The following is a 21,641-nucleotide window of genomic DNA, read 5'->3' as shown; positions in this document are numbered from 1 at the left end:
CCTCTGACTCCAAATCCAGTACTCTCTCTTTTCACCATATCACATTGTCCTCCTTTAGTCATTTCTCTCTCTTGCAGATTATTTTGAAGAAAACAGTTTCAGTACATCTAACACATTCGGGAACAGCTTAAAATCAGAAGAGAGAATGAGCTGTCATGGATACTTGTGACTAGGTGACTAGGTTGTAAAAAAGGTTGCTTTTTTTTTGTTTGTTCGTTTGTTTTTGGTTGTTGTTGTTAGTGCTCAGCACTGCTTGCTTTCTCCAGATTGCCCAAATGAGGAGATTTGGGAGGAAAAAGCTATTGTTTGTTATTCAGTTGAGTAGGATGTAAGTTATTTTCCTCTAATAATAAATGTCATTATACAAGGCTTCTGAATTAAAAGTTTGTAATGTGTTCTTGGAACATCTCATCAGTTCTTGCTTCTTAAAAAGACTAAACTTTATGAAAAATAGAATTGAAGAATTACAGCCCCAGATTCTCTTATTCTTAGCTTAAATTATTTCAAACAGTCCTTTAGGTTATGCTATAAAAACATAGCTTCAGTAAAACAAGCCTCTGTTGTTTTTATTGTGCTCTGTTTTGTCCATGGTGGCAGGACAATAGGGGTTAATTAAGAAAGGAGTACTGTTAGTATCTATTTGACTGAAATAAGACATAGGAATTAAGTCTTTAGTTAAGGACCTCATCTTTTTTTCAGTCCTCTTTCCCCCTTTTTATTGAATATTTAGGATCTCCAGAAAGAAAAATAAGTTCACTAGTTGCTGTCTTAATGAAATGAATATTGATTTTTGTAAACTTATTCACAGGAGCACTTATCAAGATTTTATAAAAAGTAAATAAAACATTAGTTATATTTTACATTTGTGTTTGTGTATTGTGATGAAAACCTAATTACAGAAGATAAAGCCAAATGGATTATCTGTGTAAATTATATATATAGAATTGTTTCATTCCATTTGCAACTTTAAGAGCTTTCATTTTTTTTAGTGATTGCAAGTGACCATAGACTATTTTTGTTATATTTAAGCATCAGAAATGGTCATCATTGTAGCAGATAAAATTGTAGGCAATTAATAAATGTTTGTTGACTAAATGGATAAATGAATAGAAAAAAATTACATTACATCCCCTGGGCATAATTGTTGTTGGATTTGTTACTTTTCATGTCCCTAACTTCCACTAACGTGTTTCTCTGATGCTCATCATGGCACAAAAGTGGCTTTGTGTTCTTCAAGGTTTTGCCAATGGTGTACAAGCTCTGTCAGAAAAAATAGAACGACTTCAGGTCAGTCACCAAGCATTTATTACGTGCTTATTGTGTGCCATGTACTGTGTTAAATACTGGGGATATAAAGAAAGGCAGAGACATAGCGCCTGATCTCAGGAAGCTCACATTCAAATGGGGAAGACAGTGTGTAAATAACTGTGAACAGTTATGATTAATTTAGAGTATAAGTAGAAGATAATCAAGGAATGGAGATATAGTGTGTCCTATGAGAAGCACAGCAAGGAGACTAGTGTTGCTGAATCATAGAGAGTGAAGAAGAGAGTCAAGTATAAAAAAACTGGAACGGTAGGAAGGGATCAGGTTTTGAAGGACTTTAAAATCCAGATAGGATTTTATATTTGATTCTGGAGATAATAAACAACCACTGGAGTTTATTGAGTAGGGGATTAACATTCAGATCTGAATTTTTAGGAACATCACTTTGGTAACTGAGTAGAGGGTAGCTTGGCATGGGGAGAGACTCCAGGTATGGAAACTGGTTAGCAGGCTATTGCAGTAATCCAGGTGTGGGAGAAACACTTAGGTTGCATGGGTGGGTGACTTGGAGAATATTGGTGTTTTCAAGAGGAAGGGGGAGGGTTTGAGGGAAAAGGTGAATTCATTAGTGGACATCCAGTTTAAGATGTCCAAAATGCTGTTGTTGATGTGGGAATCCATGGGAACTGATGAGATCACCAAATGTGATGATATGGAGGGAGAAGATAATAATATAATAAGAGGGAGACACAGAAACTCAGGAAGATGATCAAGGAGGATTGATCTGTATTGGTGAAGAGATTAACCCCATACCAATGCAATCATAGATCTTTTAGAGTATTTGAAAAAGCAAGATCTCCAAAACTGCTTTCCACTAAAAAAAAAATTTTTTTTTTCTTTTTTGACAACAAGCCAGCAAATGATCCCAGGGCCCAGTCTTTGTTTTATTATGCTGAAATGAGTATCATTTCATTTCCTATAGGAAGTAAATGAATTGAAAGTGTACATACTATATGAATGTATTAAGGAGTGTCGAAGATTGCTCTGCCTAAGAGCCCAAGAACAGAGGGGTCCAACTGTTTGTGACCCTGTATTGGGTTTTCTTTCTTTCTTTTCTTTTTTTCAAGCCTTCCTCTTTTTTTAAAAGAATATTTTATTTTCCCCCCAGTTACATGTAAAAACAATTAATACTCATTTAAAAAAAATTTTGAGTTCCAAATTCTCTCCCTCCCTCCCATTCCCTCTCATTGAGAAGGCAAAGAATTTGATAGGTTATACATGTGCAATCATGTAAAACATTTCCATATTAGTCATGTTGTGAAAGAAAACAGAGACACCCCCAAAAAAAATCCATGAAAAAAAATCAAGTGAAAAACAGTATGCTTCATTCTGCATTCAGACTTCATCAGTTCTTTCTCTGGAGATATATGGCATTTTTCATCATGAATGCTTTGGAATTGTCTTGGATCATTGTACTGCTGACAACAGCTAAGTCATTCACAGTTGATCATCCGTACAATGTTGCTGTTAGTGTGTACATTTTCTCCTGGTTCTGCTCACTTCATTTTCAGTTCATGTTAAGTCATACCAGGTTTTTCTGAAATCATCCTGCTTGTTATTTCTTACAGCACAATTAGTATTTCATTACAACCATATACCACACCTTGTTCAGCCATTCCCCAATTGATGGATTATCTCCTCAATTTCCAATTCTTTTCCACCGCAAAAAGAGCTACTATAAATATTTTTGTACAGATAGGTCCTTTTCTGTGTGGGGTTTTCTTGGCAAAGATGCTGGAGTGGTTTGCCATTTCCTTCTCCAGTCAGTAAAGGAAAACAGAGGTTAAAAGTGACTTGCCCAGGGTCACATAGCTAGTGAGTGTTGGAGGCTGGATTTGAACTTAGGTTGGCCCACTGCTCTATCTGTTGAGCCACCTACCTGCCTTCATATATTGGTAATGTTAATTTGTGGTTTTCTAAGCTATATGAGGCCTGCTAGCCTCTTTTCTATTTGAGTTTGATGCCAAGCTCTCTAGGACTGGTGTAGTAGTAGTAGTAGTAGTAGTAGTAGTAGTAGTAGTAGTAGTAGTAGTAGTAGTAGTAGTAGTAGTACTGCTCTAGAGAGCAGTGGTGTCAAACTGCATCCTGTGAGGCACATGTATTCCACTACACAGTATACTCCCAACTGGGAAACATTTAACAATAAATAAAAATATAACAGAACTAAGTCAGTGTGTTGGTTGGTGGTAGGGATCCTTATGTGTGCAGTAGTACTTACTTTCTATTTGAGTTTGATACATCTGCCCTAGAGTACCTAGGAGTAGGAAGGCTATCTAATAACTGATAGGAAGTAGAAGAGATATTTTCCCCCCAAAGTAAGCTTGGATACAACAGATTGTTTTTTGGAAGGAAAAATTATTAAAATCTCATCTTCTTAATTTGATGTCCAAAGATTTTACTGCTTTTTAAATTTGTCTAACCTATAAGGTACGAAATTAAATGAACTAGATTTTTTGTATTAAAAGTAAATAAAACATGCATATTTAAATATAATTTTCAGTTCTGAACTGATCCTATGATTTATAACTACTTTTGTATTAAAGTGGGCTGAATATTCTTTAATTTTTTAAAATTCTGAACTTAAATACCAAATGAATTTTTCCATATATGTTATTGAAGAGGAGATAATTGCATATGAAATTGTGAATCTTCTGTTATGTAAAATCTATTTTTCTTTTAAAGTATGCAGTACATTCAACATGTAATTTTCAAAGCTGTCCTGCTTATCTGTGTTTCCTTTTGGTCTTTCCTTTTATTTTCTTTTTCAGTAGTGAGGAATCCCTATCCCTTTTCCTCTCTGTCTTTCTCCCCTATTGGAAAAAAAAGGAAAACAAAACCCTTGCAACAAATACATATAATCAAATAAAACAGATGACCATACTGGCTGTGGCCAAAAATGTATGTCTCATTCAGCATTTTGAGTCAGTCACCTCTCTGTCACGGTAGTGTACTTCACCATTTGGAATTTTGTTGATTTCCTTGATCAGAATTCTTTAAATCTGCAAAAATACTCTGAAAACAAACCAACCAGTTTTTGGTCAAACAAGTGTTTTCTTGTTATATGCAGACTTGATTTGTATGGTTACTTTGATATGTAAATAATAAAGAATGGAAGAGAGACAGAAACAAAGGAAGACTGAGAGAAATAGCTTTTTTGGGGTGGGGGCTAGGGCACTGAGAAGAGAGTAGGAAGGGAAGGCTTATTGTCATTATCATCATCATCATCATCATTATCAGTAATCCAAATAGCAGTATAAGAAGATGAGTTGCTTTAGTGACATTTTATTGTATAAGATCTGTGAGGGGGAAATAAAATATCTACTGAAACATTGTGAACTACCTGCAAGATAACTCCCTCTCTTTTTGCTTCTGCTCCCTGAAACAGTAAAATTAAGCTCCAGTATATTATGTGGGTGGTAGGTATGGGAGAATGCAGGAAGGAAACGTCATTTCCAAAAAATGCATTCTTGTGCAGTCGTATTAATTGGTTAATTGGTTGTTGTGCTTTGTTCTTGAAGAGGACCAAAATGACATCACTGTGTTAGAGTCAAGTTACAGTGTGTTTGACTGTGGCTGATCATGCCAATATGAGCTTGGAATGTTCTTTCTAATAGGGAAAAAGAATTTCACTAGCATAATCTAAGTTTGTAGGGAAATTGTCTGTCTAAGCTGTGAAGTGGAGTTTTATCCCTGTCAATTTCCCTTCCCTTCTTCACTTCAATCCTGTTCTTGGAATGTACATAAAAATGAAATTTTATTATTTGGACATTTTAGGGATTATGTTAGAAGTGAACTGGAGTCAGCCTATGAAGGACCAATGTACTTAGAGCCATTGTCCATGAATCGTTTCACCACAGCCCTAATAGGTAAGTGTAATTAGCAAAAACAGGTAAGATGATGGATAAGAACTTATTAGGGAGGAATGAACATTAAAAATGTGTATTAGGCATCTTTTCTTTCTTGAAGATGGGCTCTTGATTTTAATGAGCTATGTTAGCTTTTATATTTTTAAGGTTTCTTTATATTTCTAGGTGAGATGTGCTAGGTCAGGGGTATGGAACCTGCGGTGAGGTCACATGTGGCCTTTTAGGTCTTTGGGTGTGGCCTTTTGACTGAGTGCAAGTTTAAGGGGATTTGTTCTGTGAAGTTTGGATGAAGTCAGAGGGCTGCATTTAAGGACCTAGAGGGCTACATGTGGCCTCAAGGCCTGCAGGTTCCCCCACCTCTGTGCCACGCTAATGGTTAGGAGGGAGGAGACAGCATGTTGGAGTAGGTAGAGTGCCAGATTTGGAGTCAGGAAGACCTGTATTCAGATTTTCCCTGTGACGCTGTGTGACTGTGAGCAAGTTATTTAACTTAATACTTATAGTAACTACCTCATAGAGCTTTTGTGAGTCTCATATGAAATAATGCTCTTTGTATTCTTTAAAGCTCTATATAAGTTAGTTTTTACTTAAAGATTGTCAGGAGATCACAGCGTGGTGTAATACAAAGTGCTAGAATAAAGTAGCACTGGCATAATTAAACCAGCTGCTCCTGTGACTACAGAAGTTACTTCTGTGAATTTCTGTTTCCTCATTTGTAAAATTGAGGATTATAAGACCTCTCTAACTTCTTTACATAGCTGTTGTGAGGATCAAATGAAACAGTATGTAAAAAAAGCCCTTTGTAATGAGTACTGTACAAATATGATGTCACTATTATTGCCTATCATCACTGTGCTTGGAAAAGTCTTCATTTTATTTATATATTTAAAATTATAAGCTAAAACTATAGTTTTGTATAAAGTATGTAAGCTATTTTATATACAAAATATGTATTTTTATAAAATATACCAAAGCATTTTTTCTGCATGTCTTGCTGGTGAGAATGGAGGGGGAAGATTAATTTTTAAATAAAGCAATTTACCTTAGTGGACTGAATTGTAACTGTAGGTTTAAGTCTGTCTATATTTGCAATCACTTTGCTTCAGACTGATATAGATAATTATCATAAACTTTTAAAACACTGAGTTAGTTCTTATAAATTCTTCAAACTCATGGAAATGTTTTACAAAAATAAGTCCTAGTATGTCTAATATGTTAAGATTTTAATTTAGCATAATCCAAAGAAGTTAATAACATTACTCTGAATTTTATATATTGATTACTTCAGTGGTCTGCATATAGATGTGTTTAGTAAATGCTTATTAACAAAATAGAGCAGTGTGGGTGGAAAAGTCCATGCCTTTTGAAATACCTACAAAGTTGTTTCACCCTCATTTTAAAAAAGTGACTGTCTTCCCCTGTAACTGATGTAAACTTTAAGGAAACATTAACTAATTTTATTTTTTAAAATTTTTTTGTTTGTTTTTGGTGAGGCAGTTGGGGTTAAGTGACTTGCCAAGGGTCATACACCTAGTACATTAACTAATTTAAAAATATTAAATAGTATTATAAGGTTCTTGGACATGATTTTAATAGGTGGTGGTCTAAAATTGAAAGCTAATAATGTTATGTAATTTTTGTTCAGTGTTTAGAACAATCAGTTTGAGTGTATACATACATCAGAAAATAAAAAGCTGTTCTCTTAGAGCTGGGGCGAGAAATTCCATTAGTATTGTAGCCCCTGTCTTTTCCTACATAACAAATTATACTTCTCCAAAAGAGTATAATATGTGAGTCATGCTTATCAATGAAAGAAGACAATTAAAACCAGTAACCCTGAGTCTCATCACCGCATGATGCTGGTATAGACTTATGGGAATTTTCTCTGCTTGCAGGAAGTTTACATCATGCTGTACAGGGAAGCTCAAATGTACAACAGGTAGTCCATTATTTTAAGTGCATAAAAGTAATAGATACTTGGGGTGCAAATGACTGGGTCTTAGTCCTAAAGTGTATTTTTGTAGCACTTCATTTCCTTTAGTTTCTAGGAATGCTTCTATTTAGCATTTTCTCAGAAAGATCAGAATGTTAATTTGATTATTGATCATAAAAACCTAGAACAAGCTCATTACACACATAAGGCCACATACTTTTTTCAGAATAACTGGATTTAAAAAAATGTTTATCTGGCTCCTGTGTAAAAATGTTAAAAGCAAAACCAGATGAAGTTTCTTTTATATTCTCATATTGGGATAAAAAAAATCAATATTTGTAGAAAAATGCTTCAGTACTTTGAGGAGCTGTGATTTTTTTCGTATGAGCACTTCCTCCACTAATGTAGATTTCAACCCTCTATAATTTTTTGGTTGATCCTCCAGAGCTGGTGTGGCCAAAAACTCACCTTAGTGGCCGCTAATTTTCTAGCAAGCCTTATGAATTTAGGTAGGCTCATCTGTAGACAACAGACATAGAATTACTAACCATGGCCTTGAGGCTTTTTCGACTTGATAAAGACACTTAGTCCACCCTTCTATAATCTTTAAGAACCCGGATAATTTCCATGGCATTATGAAATAGACTAGAATTAAAAAAAATTTTTTTTAAACTAAATTAAAATCATCCATAATGTTTTTTTAAAGTTATATAAATTCAGCATGTATTAAGTGCTTAGTATGTATTATTGTAAGGTATGTAGATTCTGGGGATATTAAAAGAAAACAATCTTTGCCTTCAAGAAACTTAAAATTCTACTAGAATGTAAACTTAACCTTCATGACTTGAGGCATTTGGGGAGGCAGCACAATCTAATAATACTATAACTCTGACTTAAAATTTGGACATATGAATTTTTTCCTAGCTCACTTTTATTGGATAATCTTGAGTATGCTTTATCTCTTAACTCTACAATTTCACCCATAAAATGTGAACTCTGCCATTTTACCTGTAAAATATTGAGTATATCTGAAATCAGAGTTATAAAAATAAACTAACAGTGGCATTATAATATTGAATTAGCTGTGGCCTTGACTTCAGCTTGGAATGTTATGAAAATCAATGGAAATTAATTGTACTTAAAAAAGAACTCACAGAGGACAGATGGATACAAGATTCATAGATAAAGTGAAGATAGAATTACTGTCAAAAAAGATTGACATTTGAAGCCCATGAATATAATCCTAGAGAGTGAATGCAAAAAGCATTGATTACTCTAGACGTTATTATTAAGGCATTCTCTTGGTAGAGTATCAGGTTGAGGATGTTCTTTGAGCTCACTTTTATTAAATGATACTAATTTTAGCGTCTTTTTTTTCCCCTTTAGGTCAGTTGGTGGTGTGTACGTTGTGCTCGTGTGTGATGAAAACTAAACAGATATGGCTCTTTTCCGCTCACATGCTTCCTCTCCTAGCACGACTCTGCCTGGTTCCACTGGAGACTATTGTTGTCATTAACAAGTTTGCAATGATTTTTACTGGACTAGAAGTTCTCTATTTTCTTGCATCCAACCTTTTGGTCCCATATAATCTTGCTAAATCTGCATACAGGGAATTGGTCCAGGTGAGGAACACATTGAGTAATACTTGGTTGAAATACTACCTAAGCACAAAATACACTTGGCATTTAATTTACCATTTATCATCATTTCATAAATTTTTTGAGCCAGATCTATCTTAGTGATAACGTTACTTGGTGTAATTATGGTAATGATTTAAAGCTTAGTTAGAATGCTGGTGGGGATTTGTGTAAAGTGTTGGTACTTGATGGACAAAGCCCGATTGTTTTCCTCAACTTTGGTTATTCTACTAAAAGTAAAATGACCATGGATAAATTTCTCTGTCATGGTAATTTATTTGAATTGATAATTGATAGGTGAAAACCAAGGCTACATTTTAATTGTTTTACTTAGTCTCTTAATTTGAGTCAAACTTTTGCTAATGTATATTCTTTTTATAAATTTTTTTATCAATTTATTTTTATTTATAAACAATCACTTCCATAAGCTTTTGATTTTTAAATTTTTCTCCCCCTCCTGCCCTCTCTCCCACCCAAAGATGGGACGTAATCTGATACAGGCTATACATATACATTCCTATTAAACATATTTTCACATTAGTGATGTTGTAAGGAAGAACTAGACCAATAGGAGGGACCACCAGAAAGAGGAAACAGAACAAAACAGAAGGAAAAAAATAGCAAATAGCATGCTTCAATCTGCATTCAAACTCCATAGTTCTTTCTTTGCATGTGGATAGCATTTTCCATCATGAGACCTTTGGAGATGTCTTAGATCCTTGCAGCTAATATTTTTGTTAATGTAATATAATTCCCATTATGTATTAGAGTGCCTCCCTTTAGTGTTTTGATCCCAAACAGATTATATTTAAGTCACAAATAATAGAAATTAGAGAGGTTGACCATCTAGCTGATATTTTAAAATCGTGTTTTTGAAAATGCTAAATATGTATCAGCATCTCAGAAATATAGTAAATTAAGTATTTAAGAAATTAACCTAGCCAACAACATTAGTTATATCTCAATTTTACCATCTCAAAACTGTCACGAGTACAAAGTAGAATGCTAAAAAGTGGCCTATGTGGTTATTATGTATTATTTATTGATTTTGTGTAGGTGTGTATGTATGTGCATGTGTAACCACTACATAAAGATACAGGAAGCCCTCTTTATTTACATTGTTCAGAATTTATGGTATGCAGATCCTTCCCTGACAGCTGCAGAAACATGTACTATATCATGTCTTTTCCTTCTGCGCTCAACCTGGGTCACAGCCCCTTACGCTTATGGTTTAAAATCATGTCTCTGAGAGACTGAGGCTTCCTAGAGCCCTGATGTGGATTAAGAAGAAATAATCCTCCCTCATGTGGTACCTTTTCTGGAGAACACGTTATGAAGTACAAAACCTCCTGTGGCTTGACTCATAGGATGAAGGTAGACAGATAGTGCTAGAGAGCAGAGGGCTTGGAGGAATCAGATTTGCTGAACAATTGTGGACTAGAGAATCTTTTACTATTTAGTCAATAAACATTTATTAAGCACTCACTGTGCCAAACACTAAGCTAAGTTCTAGGAATACAAATAAAGGCAAGAGGCAGTCCCCACCCTCAGAGAGCTCACAGTCCAGTGGGGGATGACAAGCACATAACAAGAAGCTGAAGAGCAGGAATGGGAGGAGGGGCATACCCAGCTTGGGGGCATGATGAAGTCCTGATACCAAGTGGGAAATAATAAAGTATCTACCTTGGGCCGCACTCCTTAAATAGAGATTCTGAGAGGAGCTCTCTGATGTCCACTCTCTACCCTTTCCACTTAGAAGGTAGGAAAGACCCAAGGGGATAGGGTACTAAGGAGATAAGAATTTGAGTTGATGTGATCTTGCAAGTAAGATGAGTTTCTAGAGACAATGATGAAGTCCAGGTGAGTAGTCAGATGGGAAATGGTGAAGTATCTATTCTAGGCCTCTTCCTTAAATAGTCCCCAGGAATCTAGGCCTGTTTGTACTCTGTTATTTTTTTGGTATATCATAGTAGTCATGATTCCCATTTAGATTATATCCATCAAATATAGTTTATACTTTGAGAGTAACATTGACTTGTTGGACACTTCATTTTAGTTAGAGTAATTGCTACGAGCTTTGTAGGATCTGCACACTAGTAAATTTCATTTATAGCTCTGAACAAATTTCATTTATTCCATATATAGCCTTGTGAGATTCAGTTCCCTTGTCATCATAATTATCAGCAATAGCTTATCCTAGAAACCAAGAAAATTAGTGGTTTTGAAATACTTCAACATGGAAAATGGAATTTGTGATTTTGCAATCACAAAAGCTGATTCAGTGTAACATTTCTTCATGAACAGTACTTTATTTTAAATTCTTATAAATTGTGGATACAATTTATCTCACCAGAAAAGATTATATTATTAATATGTTTTGTTCTGTAATTTACTGTAATCAAAGACAATAATACTTAATTGGTTTGAGATAACACATTTTTTCTTAGGATTTGCGTTGGTAAAATTATTCCATTTCGTTGCATACTTGAAAACCATAGACTAAATCTCCATTTTCAAATGTTGAATTAACTTTCTTTTTGGTTCCTTATTGGATGCATTGCACCACCACAATGTGAGTGATATTAAAACAATGGTTAGAAATAAATTGATTTAAATATGAGATTATGATAATTATATCCTGAAAAGTTGGATAGAAGAAAAATTGAAATCGTATAATTTTTGAGTGATCTTATTTTGATAAGAAGGGTAAGATAATGTTAGGAATAGAGTCATAGGCTTTTAGAGTTTGAAGAACTCTTAGAAATCAGGTAGTGTAAAATTTTTATTGTGCAAAGGAGGAAACTGAAACCCAGAGTAGTTAAGTGGAAATTTCTTTGAAAATACTTGGCTTGAATAAACTAGCAATAAAAGATATGTGATGTTTTCTATGAACTATTGTGAATTGAATAGCTTATTTTATATTTTAACCCATATCCAGCTTTTGAAATGAGTTTAAGATTCTATAATTTAATTACAAGTTGATGTCTAAAAATTGTTTATAGATCAGTACCAGCTTTTACAAAATGAATAATATTATTTTTGAAGCCATATTATTTTTATAATGGCCTGCAATCTATTTTTTAAACCCTGTAATCTACTATTGTGAAACAAAAAACAAATTAAATTTATTAAGCACTGTTAGGTGATAAAGGAGATCAAAGGAAGTTCTAAAGTGTCTTTATGTATAGATATTTATTAAAATTAAAATATTATCATAGTATCTTTATAGCTGATCAGAAAAGTCATTTTTTGTTTATTAAAATATTGTTTTTGGTTATAAGTTAGATTGTGCCAGTATGTGAGGTAGTAGTAGTTGTTGTAAAACTGAGAAATCTGATATTTTATAATTGTTGAGTTCCTTTAATTTTTATTAGAGAATTAAATGTTAAAGCAGTCTTTCAATGAGAGAAAAACTATGCTTATTTTTCTCTGAATCAAAATAAGTTTCTTTAGAATCTTCTCTCTTGAAATGTAATTCCATAATTGCTATAATTGTTATTTTGTCTGAATATGAAATGATTTCACAAATTAATTGGACTTGTGTTATTTCTGTATTTAGGTAGTGGAAGTATATGGCCTTTTGGCTTTGGGAATGTCCTTATGGAATCAGCTGGTTGTCCCCGTTCTTTTCATGGTCTTCTGGCTTGTCTTATTTGCTCTTCAGATTTACTCTTATTTCAGCACACGAGATCAGCCTGCATCACGGGAGAGGCTTCTTTTCCTTTTTTTGACAAGGTAATTAGCAGAAACATGATACCATTTCCCATAGGAATGTTTGTAGGATGGTGAACTTTGATGTTATTCTTCATTCTAGCATGTGTTTCATATAATAGAGTTGCATTAGTATTTGGCTTTTACATTTTATGCCTAGACCTGGTATAACAGGTGAGTTGTGCTAGGCTCTGTAGTACACTGAATACATTATAGAAACAAGTTTAATATGATTTTCATACTGGGATAATTTTAGCAGATTTTAACATGTGTTTATTATTCAGATTGAACTAATTTAAGAAAAACAAATTTTTTTCTTAGTTGGGAAAACCAAATTGGCTTATCTCATGGTTAATGAAATAATGCATATATCTATTAAATATTTGATCCAAAGAAATGTCAAACATTATTTGTAAAATTTGGTTTGGGAAAATTTTTTTCCTAAATGTCACTTGTTTTCTTTCCCCAAACCAGTTACTTCTTACTTAGTTTTACTTTATATCTTGTATGCTGGGCTGTGAACTCCCAACATAAAGATATCCAGAATCTAGCAGGCATTTGTTTTTTCCTTTGGCCCGTAATCAATTTAATAGACAGGTGAGGATCCAAGTGTGTGCAGATGAACAAATTGTAATTTGTAATTTATAATAAAGACCAGTTGTAATTCCAATTAATGCTTAGAAAGTAAATGACTTTTATTCATCATATATCTGAGTGCCCACTGTGTTACTATGACAGACACAAAAATACATATTGTAGTATAACTTATGGCTAAGTTTCAGAAGAGATAGGAACTAGACTTTTGATTTCACTGGTATAGGGAGATCCCAGGTGCAGAAGCTCCTTCCACCAATGCAGTTCAGCAACTTATCTTCAACTTAAAAGTCTTAGAGAATTGTCTAGAGCATTGAGTAGTCCAGGATCACTTAGCCTATATGTGTCAGAAGTGGGACTTGAACCCAGGTCTCTCCCATCCAACCATTTCTCTTTCTCCTGGCCAGTCTGCATTCTGGCCGTTCTCTTTATTCCCCAACTAGCAGAACTTGGGCTCTGACCCTAGGACCTTGGGGTTCTGATAGGTGAGTTTTTGCCTTATCTTGCCCTGGAACCAGGTCACTGCTGTACTTGCTGGTCATTTCCAAACACTGCTGCTAGGTGCATACTCACTAGTCCTTTTCCCAATCCCTGTTTATATGGCGAGTCTTCCCAGATTAGGATGTAAACTCTTTGAGGCAGGAACTATATTGCTTGCTTTTGTGTCCCTAACACTTAACACAGTGCTTGGTATAGAGTAAGTGTTTGCGTGCACCAGACACACATAGACAGAGACACACACACAGCTATTAGGTCCTCATCACCTCTTATTTAGATTAATCCAACAACCTTTTTTTTTTAATTTATTTTTCGTTTTCAACAATCACTTCCATAAACTTTTGAGTTTTAAATTGTCTTTATATTTTCTGATATAGGTTCTGCATATTTTCACATTACACATATTTATTCCTATTACACATATTTTCACATCATGTTGTAAAGAAGAATTAGAACCAACAGGAGGAGCCACAATAAAGAAGAAACAAAGCAATACAGAAAAGAAAAAGAGCAAATAGTGTGCTTCGATCTGCATTCAAACTCCATGGTTTTTTCTTTGGATATAGATAGCGTTTTCCATCAGGAGACGTTTGGAGATGTTTTAGATCCTTGCGTTGCTGAGAAGAGCTAAGTCTGTCAAAGTTAGTCATCACACAGTGTGGCTGTTACTGTGTACGTTGTTTTCCTGGTTCTGCTCACTTCACTCAGCATCAGACCATACAAGTCTTTCCAGGTTTTTCTGAAGTCCACTTGCTCATCATTTTTTATAGCATGATAGTATTCCATTGCATTCATATACCACAACTTGTTTAGCCATTCCCCAGTTGATGGGCATCCCCACAATTTCCAATTCTTTGCCACCACAGAAAGAGCTGCTATCAATATTTTTGCATATGTGGGTCCTTTTCCCATTTGTATGATCTCTTTGGGGTACAGCCCTAGAAGTGCTTTTGTTGGGTCAAAGGGTATGCACATTCTTATAGCCCTTTTGGCATAGTTCTAAATTGCTCTCCAAAATGGTTGATTCATTTCACAATTCCAGCAACACGCATTAGTGTTCCAAGTTTCCTACATCTTCTCCAGCATTTATCATTTTCCTGTTTTGTCATGTTAGCCAATCTAATAGGTGTGATGTGGTACCTCAGAGTTGTTTTGGTTTGCATTTCTCTAATCAGTAGTGATTTAGAGCATTTTTTCATATGACTATAGATGGCTTTTTAAAAAATAGATAAGAAGGTATAGATACCTTCCACTCCATTTCCTTTCTGCTTAAAGCCAGCCTATATTTTGCTGCCAAAGTCTCTTTTCTAGTGAATCAATTTCAGTGGCTCCTTATTGCCTTAAGGATAAAATGTAAACTTCTTTGTTTAACTTTTAAAGCTTTTCACAAACTGGCCCCAGCCTGTTTTTCCAGCTTCATTCTCTAGTATTTTGCGATCCCGACAAACTGGCCTTCTCTCTCTCCTCATATAGGATCCTCTACCTCCCACTTTTTTCTTGGCATTCACTACCCTTGTAGCCTAAAACATGTTCTGTTCTCACTGCCACCTTGTAAATTCTTTTTCTTCCTTCAAGGCTTAGTTCATGCATCACTTTTCAGAATAATCCTTTGTTGATTTCCCCTAACTGCTAGTGCTTTCTTTCCCAAAATACCTTGTATCTAACAACTTTCTGTCTGTTTGCATTTGTTCTCTTGGTAGTTATTCTGTATATATTTCTGTATTTCTTGTGTTCCCCATTAGAATTTTTGTTTTGTTGTTTAGTCGTTTCATTCATGTCTTACTCTTTGTGACCATATATGGGGTTTTCTTGGCAGAGATACTGGAGTGGTTTTCCATTTCCTTCTTCACCTTACAGATGAGGAAACTGAGGCAAACACGGTTAAGTGATTAGTAGTTGCTTTTTAAATGCTTGTTGATTGATTGAATATCATAAATTTCAAATCTGTTTTCATTCATATGAAATAGGAAAAAGTAAAACATTCCAGAATGTATTCTTATTTAAATATGGAGAAGTTATCCTTAAAAGGGACCTTAAAAAGTAAATTTCCCTTCTTTGAACAAAATAAGAGAACCCAAAAGTAGGGTTAGAAGACTATGTATGATAGTTAGCTCTAAAGAAGAGATATGAAAAGACACCTACTTTCCAGGTACCCTTTCTCTGTAGAGATGGGAGAGTATGGGTGTAGAAGGGCATATAATGTTACATTTTTTCCAATGTGAACTTTTTCCCTCCTTTCTTTTAAGGGATGGCACTCTGGGAGGGGTGGGGGGAGTAATACAAATACAAAAGAAATAAATAAAAAATTATTTAAAACAAGCAAACGACTATGATATGTTTGAAGAAGTCCATCAATGCTAGAATTATGGGAATAGTTGAAATGCTTATGGTACCATGTCATGGTAAAGTAATTTTCATTGAATAACACTTCAATGATCTTGTGAAGTTTTGTTTTCTGAACAAAAGCAACAGTTTTGGCTTTTTGATAACTAGATTTCATATACGTGCAGTGAACAGACTATCAAGATAAACAAATTTAATAGCTGATTGAACTTCTCTTCAAGTTCGGTGCTGATTCCTCTTCTGTGAATGGAGGCAACCTTTGATCCTCTGAAGCGATGGGAGAAGAAGACAAATTCTGGAAAGTCTTACCTAAAAAGGCTTAGCATAAAGACACTAGTGAAATATTTGCCTGACATCCAAAGACCAGTCTAATTTTGTGAAACTTTTTGCAGAAGATTGACCACCAGGTGATGAAAAGTTTAAGTCATAGGATCTCAAGGTATAGAGATTTTGCAGTTTACAGCAGTGGGTAAAATCACAAATTTTTGGAAGTATTGAAAAAAAAATAATGCCCCTTAAGCTTTAATAATAACACCATTTTGCTTTTGAAAAAAATGTTTATCTTTGGCAACTTCAATTTTTACTTCACCAGTCAAACTTTAATGTATGGTTTGATTGTAAGGCTAATGATCTAAGTAGGAAATGAGAATCTTTAGTGCTTAAATCACAGAATTTCTGAGTTGAGCAGAACCACAGAAGACATGTAGACTAATCCATACCTGAGTAAGATTTCCCTTTATACAGTCTTTACAAGTGCTCATCTCACCTTTGTATGTGGATATATCTGTCAGTCAGTGGAGACCTGTAAGGAACTCCGTATGTCTGAAGGTAGCGTCTCTCACTTTTGGTTAGCCCTAATTACTGAGAAATTTTTCCTTGCATTAAGCCAAAATCTGTCACCTGTGTAACTTACCTGTTGCTCCAAATTCTACCCTCTGGGACCAAGTGGAACAAGTCTGATCCCTCTTCTATATCATAATGATAGGGGCTAGACCTGTAATTTCATTGGCATGGAGAACTCCCAGGCAAGGAAGCTCCCTCTACTAGTATAGGCCAGTATCTTCTCTACAGCTTTTATAGACTTAGCTTTTTCTTGAGCACTGAGAGGTTAAGTGACCTGCTCAGGTTCACACAGCCAATATGTGTTGGAGCTGGAACTTTGGCCTAGGACCTTGTGACTTGCAGGCCAGCTTTCTGTGAACTCTACCATGCTGCCTTTGTGGTCTGTTGTTCCTGCTTTTGTGGCCAAGTAGAAGAGTGCGAATTCTTCTTTCACATGGTAGTTCTTTAAATAATTGAAGACAACTGTCATACTTCCCCTTGTAGTATTCCCCTCTTCTGCAGGCTTAACATTAACAATTCCTTGGTAGATTGTATATAGTGTGATCAGTCCTCTTGCTACCTAATTGCTGTTGTCACAAAGATTTCTAGTTTTTCAGTGTTCATCTTAAGATATGTTTCTTGATTATAGTATTTCAAATATGGCGTGACCAGGGCAATAATGCAGAGGAAACTCTATCATTCTAAACACTTTTTCATTGCCTTTTTTATACAGCCTAAGATCACAATAGCTACTTTGGTGCCATATCACACTTGAATTACTGACTAGAATTGAGGATTCTAACCACTTAAACCTACAGAACTTTTTTCTTTCCTTTTTTAAAACAACTTTTTGGGTCTTCTATCTCTCATTATGTACTTAAAGTTATGTTTTTTATCAAGTAGAAAGACTTTGTGTTTACTTCAATGGATCCATGATCTTAATGATATGAGTACTGTTTCTAATGATGCAGATTGCAACCTATCCATTATCTTCTCGTCCTTTATGACTCCTGTCCCTGATACTTCTATAAATCTCTTCTACAGAAGATCTTCCTCATGGATCTATGGATCATCCAACAAATCTCTGAAAATTACCAGATGCCTCAGTCTCACTCTGTGACTGGCCCAGCAGCTTTTCTAGTTATGTATCTATTTAGTTGTATCTTTTACACTAATTCTTGTGTATCATTGGTTATATGTTATAGCTTTTTTATACACACTGTATATCACCTGCAGTTTTGATTATTTGGAAGTTTTGTAGTGTTCATGATTCTAATCATGATTAGAAATTTTGGATTTTGGACACTGATGTCATTGGTGTAAGCAACTCTTGATGAGAAACTTTACTGTGCCATTGCAGATCTGTACCTGCTTTGCAACTTGTGGTCCTAGAGAATTGCCTGGAGACAGTGAATGTTTCAAAGTTGTTTTTCTCTTTAACGTTATTGTCACTATATAAATTACTTTACTAGTTGAACCCTCACCTTCCTGACTCAAGAGTCAAGCAAGCACTATCTACTATTCCACTCTGCTGTTGGAAGATTATTACAATTAAAAAGATGGAACTTTATTTCAGGGAGAAGCCTGAAGTTAAAAATAGGGCACAGTTTCCCAGATTCATTCCAACCTACCCATCTCATTTTTCATTTTGGAGCTATCCTTATTGTCCATCTGCAGTATGTCTTCTATACATAAATGTTCTAATGGACCAGTTCAGTGGTCATAGTGTAGACAATAAGCATATATGACTTTATCTTATAAAAATTCTTTTTATTTTTATTATTTTTTTGTGAGGCAGTTGGGGTTAAATGATTTGCCCAGAGTCACACAGAGAGTGAGTGTTATATGTCTGAGGCCAGATTTGAACTAAAGTTCTCTTGATTCCAGGGCTGGTGCTTTATACATTGTGCCCCCTAGCTGCTCCATATAAATATTCTTGTATTCAGAGTCAAAGGAACTGGATTTGAGCACTAACTCTCTCACTTATTATGTGTGACCTTCAGCAATGTGCTTAACCTCTTTTGAGCCTCAGCCTCCTTATTTGTAAAGCAAAAGGATTGGACTATTTGACCTCTAAGATTTTTTCCAACTCTAAATCTATGATCTACTTGTTTTTCCTATATTAATTGTATAATTTTTTGAATAGTTGTGAATCTAATTTAGGAAACTATTATCTTAGCACTTGAAATTGCACTGTTATACAGAAACAGGAGTGTATGTAAAATTACCGTTTATAGGTAATCCCTCTGCAATTTGGACTCTGTGCTTGACATTTTTCCTTTCAATTGCAAACATTTTTGGGAAGGATACATCTCCCTTTTCATGTTTTACTTGATATGTTAACACTCAAAGCACATTGATCAAAATTCAAAAAGTTCTGCATGTTAATATTTGAATAAGAGACATCCTATTGGAGTAGTGCTTTTAAGTTTGCATTTTGTTCTTAATCAAATACTTTTTTGTCAACAAATAAACATATAGTAACTAATAATAAGCTTCAACAAAATAATAATCCTTTTATTCTCTTCATCTTTCAGTTATTTGTGTCTTCTAAGTTGTGGTTTGCAGCAGAATATCACTTGTGAGGATTTGCCAGTTTCATTCTCATATTTCTGTCAAGAATGCTCCCAGTATGTGTGTAGATTAATCTTATGAAGGGTTTTGTAGAGGTGGCAATAATAACATGCCATTATATTAATTTAGCAAAATTTAACCATTCTATACTCTATGGATATTTGTTTTAGTTCTTTGCTACAAAAAGTGCTGCTATAAATGTTTTGGTGTACATGTAGTCTTTCTTTTTTATCATTTTTGTTGTCACCACCCTCTTCTGTAATGCTTTACAAACGATCTTATATTATCTTTGGCTGTTAATATGTCTCTGCTTGGCAATGTTTTCTATTGGAGGCTATGTCTAGTCTCACTTGGACATTTCATTAGGGTAGTTGCCTCATCTGAGATCGCTGTTTGTAGGAAATAGAACAATCCATGTCATTCATCTTCTTTCCGCATTTTTGTTGTCAGTAGTTTGTATAAGTAAGCTGAGATGGAGTTGTTCTAATTGTATGTCATGTCTTCTCATTTTTCTTCTAATTTTCTATTTTGATTATTGGTCTACCAACTCTGAGGTCTGATTCTACATACATAACTATTTTGGTAATCAGTCATTTCCCATCTCCTAAGACAATCAATTTCATTTTTTCCCTTATATAATTTGGTGTTTGGTATATACACTACCTCCCACAAAAAAATCATTTAGTTATTTAGCAATAAAGAAGACTACTCTAGATTGCTATCTAATTCAATAAACATTACATGCTACTGTGTGCCAGGCACTGTGTTAAGTGCTAGGGATACAAAAAGAGGCAAAAGATAGTCTGTGCCATCAATATCTGCTTACAGCCAAATGGGGAAGAGACAACATGTAAACAAATATGTACAAAATAGCTATATTCAGGACAAGTAGGAAATAGTTAAAAGAGAAAGCTTTGGAATTAAGACTTGTTAGGTGGGATACTACTGTACTGTAAGAAGTGATGAGCTGGTTGATTTTAGAAAAACATGGGAAAATTTGCATGCAATAATGATAAGTGAAGAGAACAGAACCAAGAGAACTTGTTGTATACAGTAATAGCCATATTATTCAAAGAGTGATTGTGAACAGCCAGGTTATTCTGAGTATTGTAAGTACTCATATCAACTATAAAGGAAAACATGCTATATACCTCCACAGAAAGAACTGATAAGTAGAAGTATGCATAGTATGGTTTTACATATATTTATAAATCTAAATCAAATGGTGGCCTTCTTTAAGTGCAGGGTGGGGAGGGAGGGAGGGAGACCAAAACTTAAAATCTAATCCAAAAAATAAAGAGAAAAAAGTAAAAAAAATAAAAATTGAACAGAAAAAAAAATAGCTAGATAAGGCTTCCTGTAGAAGGCAGGATTTTAGTTGGGACTTAAAAGGAAGCCAGGGAAGTCGGTAGTTGGAGCAGAAGAGGGAGAGTGTTCCAGGCATGGGGGACAACCAGAGAAAATGCCCAGAACTGAGAAATGAATCATCTTGTTTGTGGAACAGCCAGGAGGTCAGTGTTACTGGATCAAAGAGTACACGTCGGGGAGTAAGGTACAAAAAGACTGGAAAGGCAGAAGGGGGCTAGATTATCAAGGGCTTTGAATGCCATACAGAGTGTTTTGTATTTGCTCTTGGAGGCAATAGGAAGGCACTGGAGTTCATTGAGTGGGGGTGGTGGTAGTAACATGATCAGACCTTCGTTTTAGGAAAATCACTTTAATGGATAAATGGAGGAAAGATTGGAGTGAGGAGAGACTCAGGTAGACCTAGCAGCAGGCTATTGTAATGATCTGGGCATGAGATGATGAGGGTAGAGGAGTAAACCCACTTCATGTAAAAGAGAGATGAAGGAGGAGAAAGGGGAGGAAGGCATCTGAGTGATGGGAGATAAAGAAGAGGGGAGAAGAAGGAGTTCATGGCAAATGGCCTCAGTTTTTCTCTAAAATATAAGACAAGATTGTCAGCTAAGAGAGTGGAGAGAGGGAGAGCCATGGAGGCCTTAGGAGAGTTAAAAAGGTTTGGAAGAGCCTCTCTGAAGAGTGGGATAGTGAGTTGATTAGGGTGGTATAGTAGGATTGTCTAGCAGCAATGAGGGCCAGTCGAGGTTATGTAACATAAATTTGTAGTGGATCCAGTGAGAACAATGGCGTGATTTTCTCCACCCTTATTCAGTAGCACATATGTAGATATGAAGGTGATGAATGGTGGGGCTTGGTTGGGCATAATTGATGATTTTATAATAGGGCTATGGATTCAAGAGAGGAGCACAATGTAGAATTGAATTTGTTCACTAAAGAGTCTGGATAGGTACAAGAGTAGAGAGTGGCTAGTGCTGA

General features: G+C 35.0%; 1 protein-coding gene across 1 annotated transcript in view; it reads left to right on the top strand.

Annotated features, from left to right (window-relative positions):
- The window catches only part of RNF145 (ring finger protein 145), an 89,953-nt gene that overhangs the window by 42,077 nt on the left and 26,235 nt on the right, over positions 1–21,641 (top strand). The window contains exons 4-6 of the mRNA XM_020992362.2: positions 5,101–5,192; positions 8,512–8,747; positions 12,322–12,497. Of these exons, the coding sequence (XP_020848021.1) occupies positions 5,101–5,192; positions 8,512–8,747; positions 12,322–12,497 (504 nt within the window). The remainder of the gene's footprint in view (positions 1–5,100; positions 5,193–8,511; positions 8,748–12,321; positions 12,498–21,641) is intronic.

Source organism: Phascolarctos cinereus, unplaced genomic scaffold (assembly GCF_003287225.1).
Source record: "Phascolarctos cinereus isolate Bilbo 61053 unplaced genomic scaffold, phaCin_HiC Scaffold_2;HRSCAF=192, whole genome shotgun sequence".
In the NCBI taxonomy this organism is placed as follows: Eukaryota; Metazoa; Chordata; class Mammalia; order Diprotodontia; family Phascolarctidae; genus Phascolarctos; species Phascolarctos cinereus.
The sequence above is the reverse complement of the archived record's forward strand: the minus strand, read 5'-3'. Positions and strand labels throughout refer to the sequence as shown.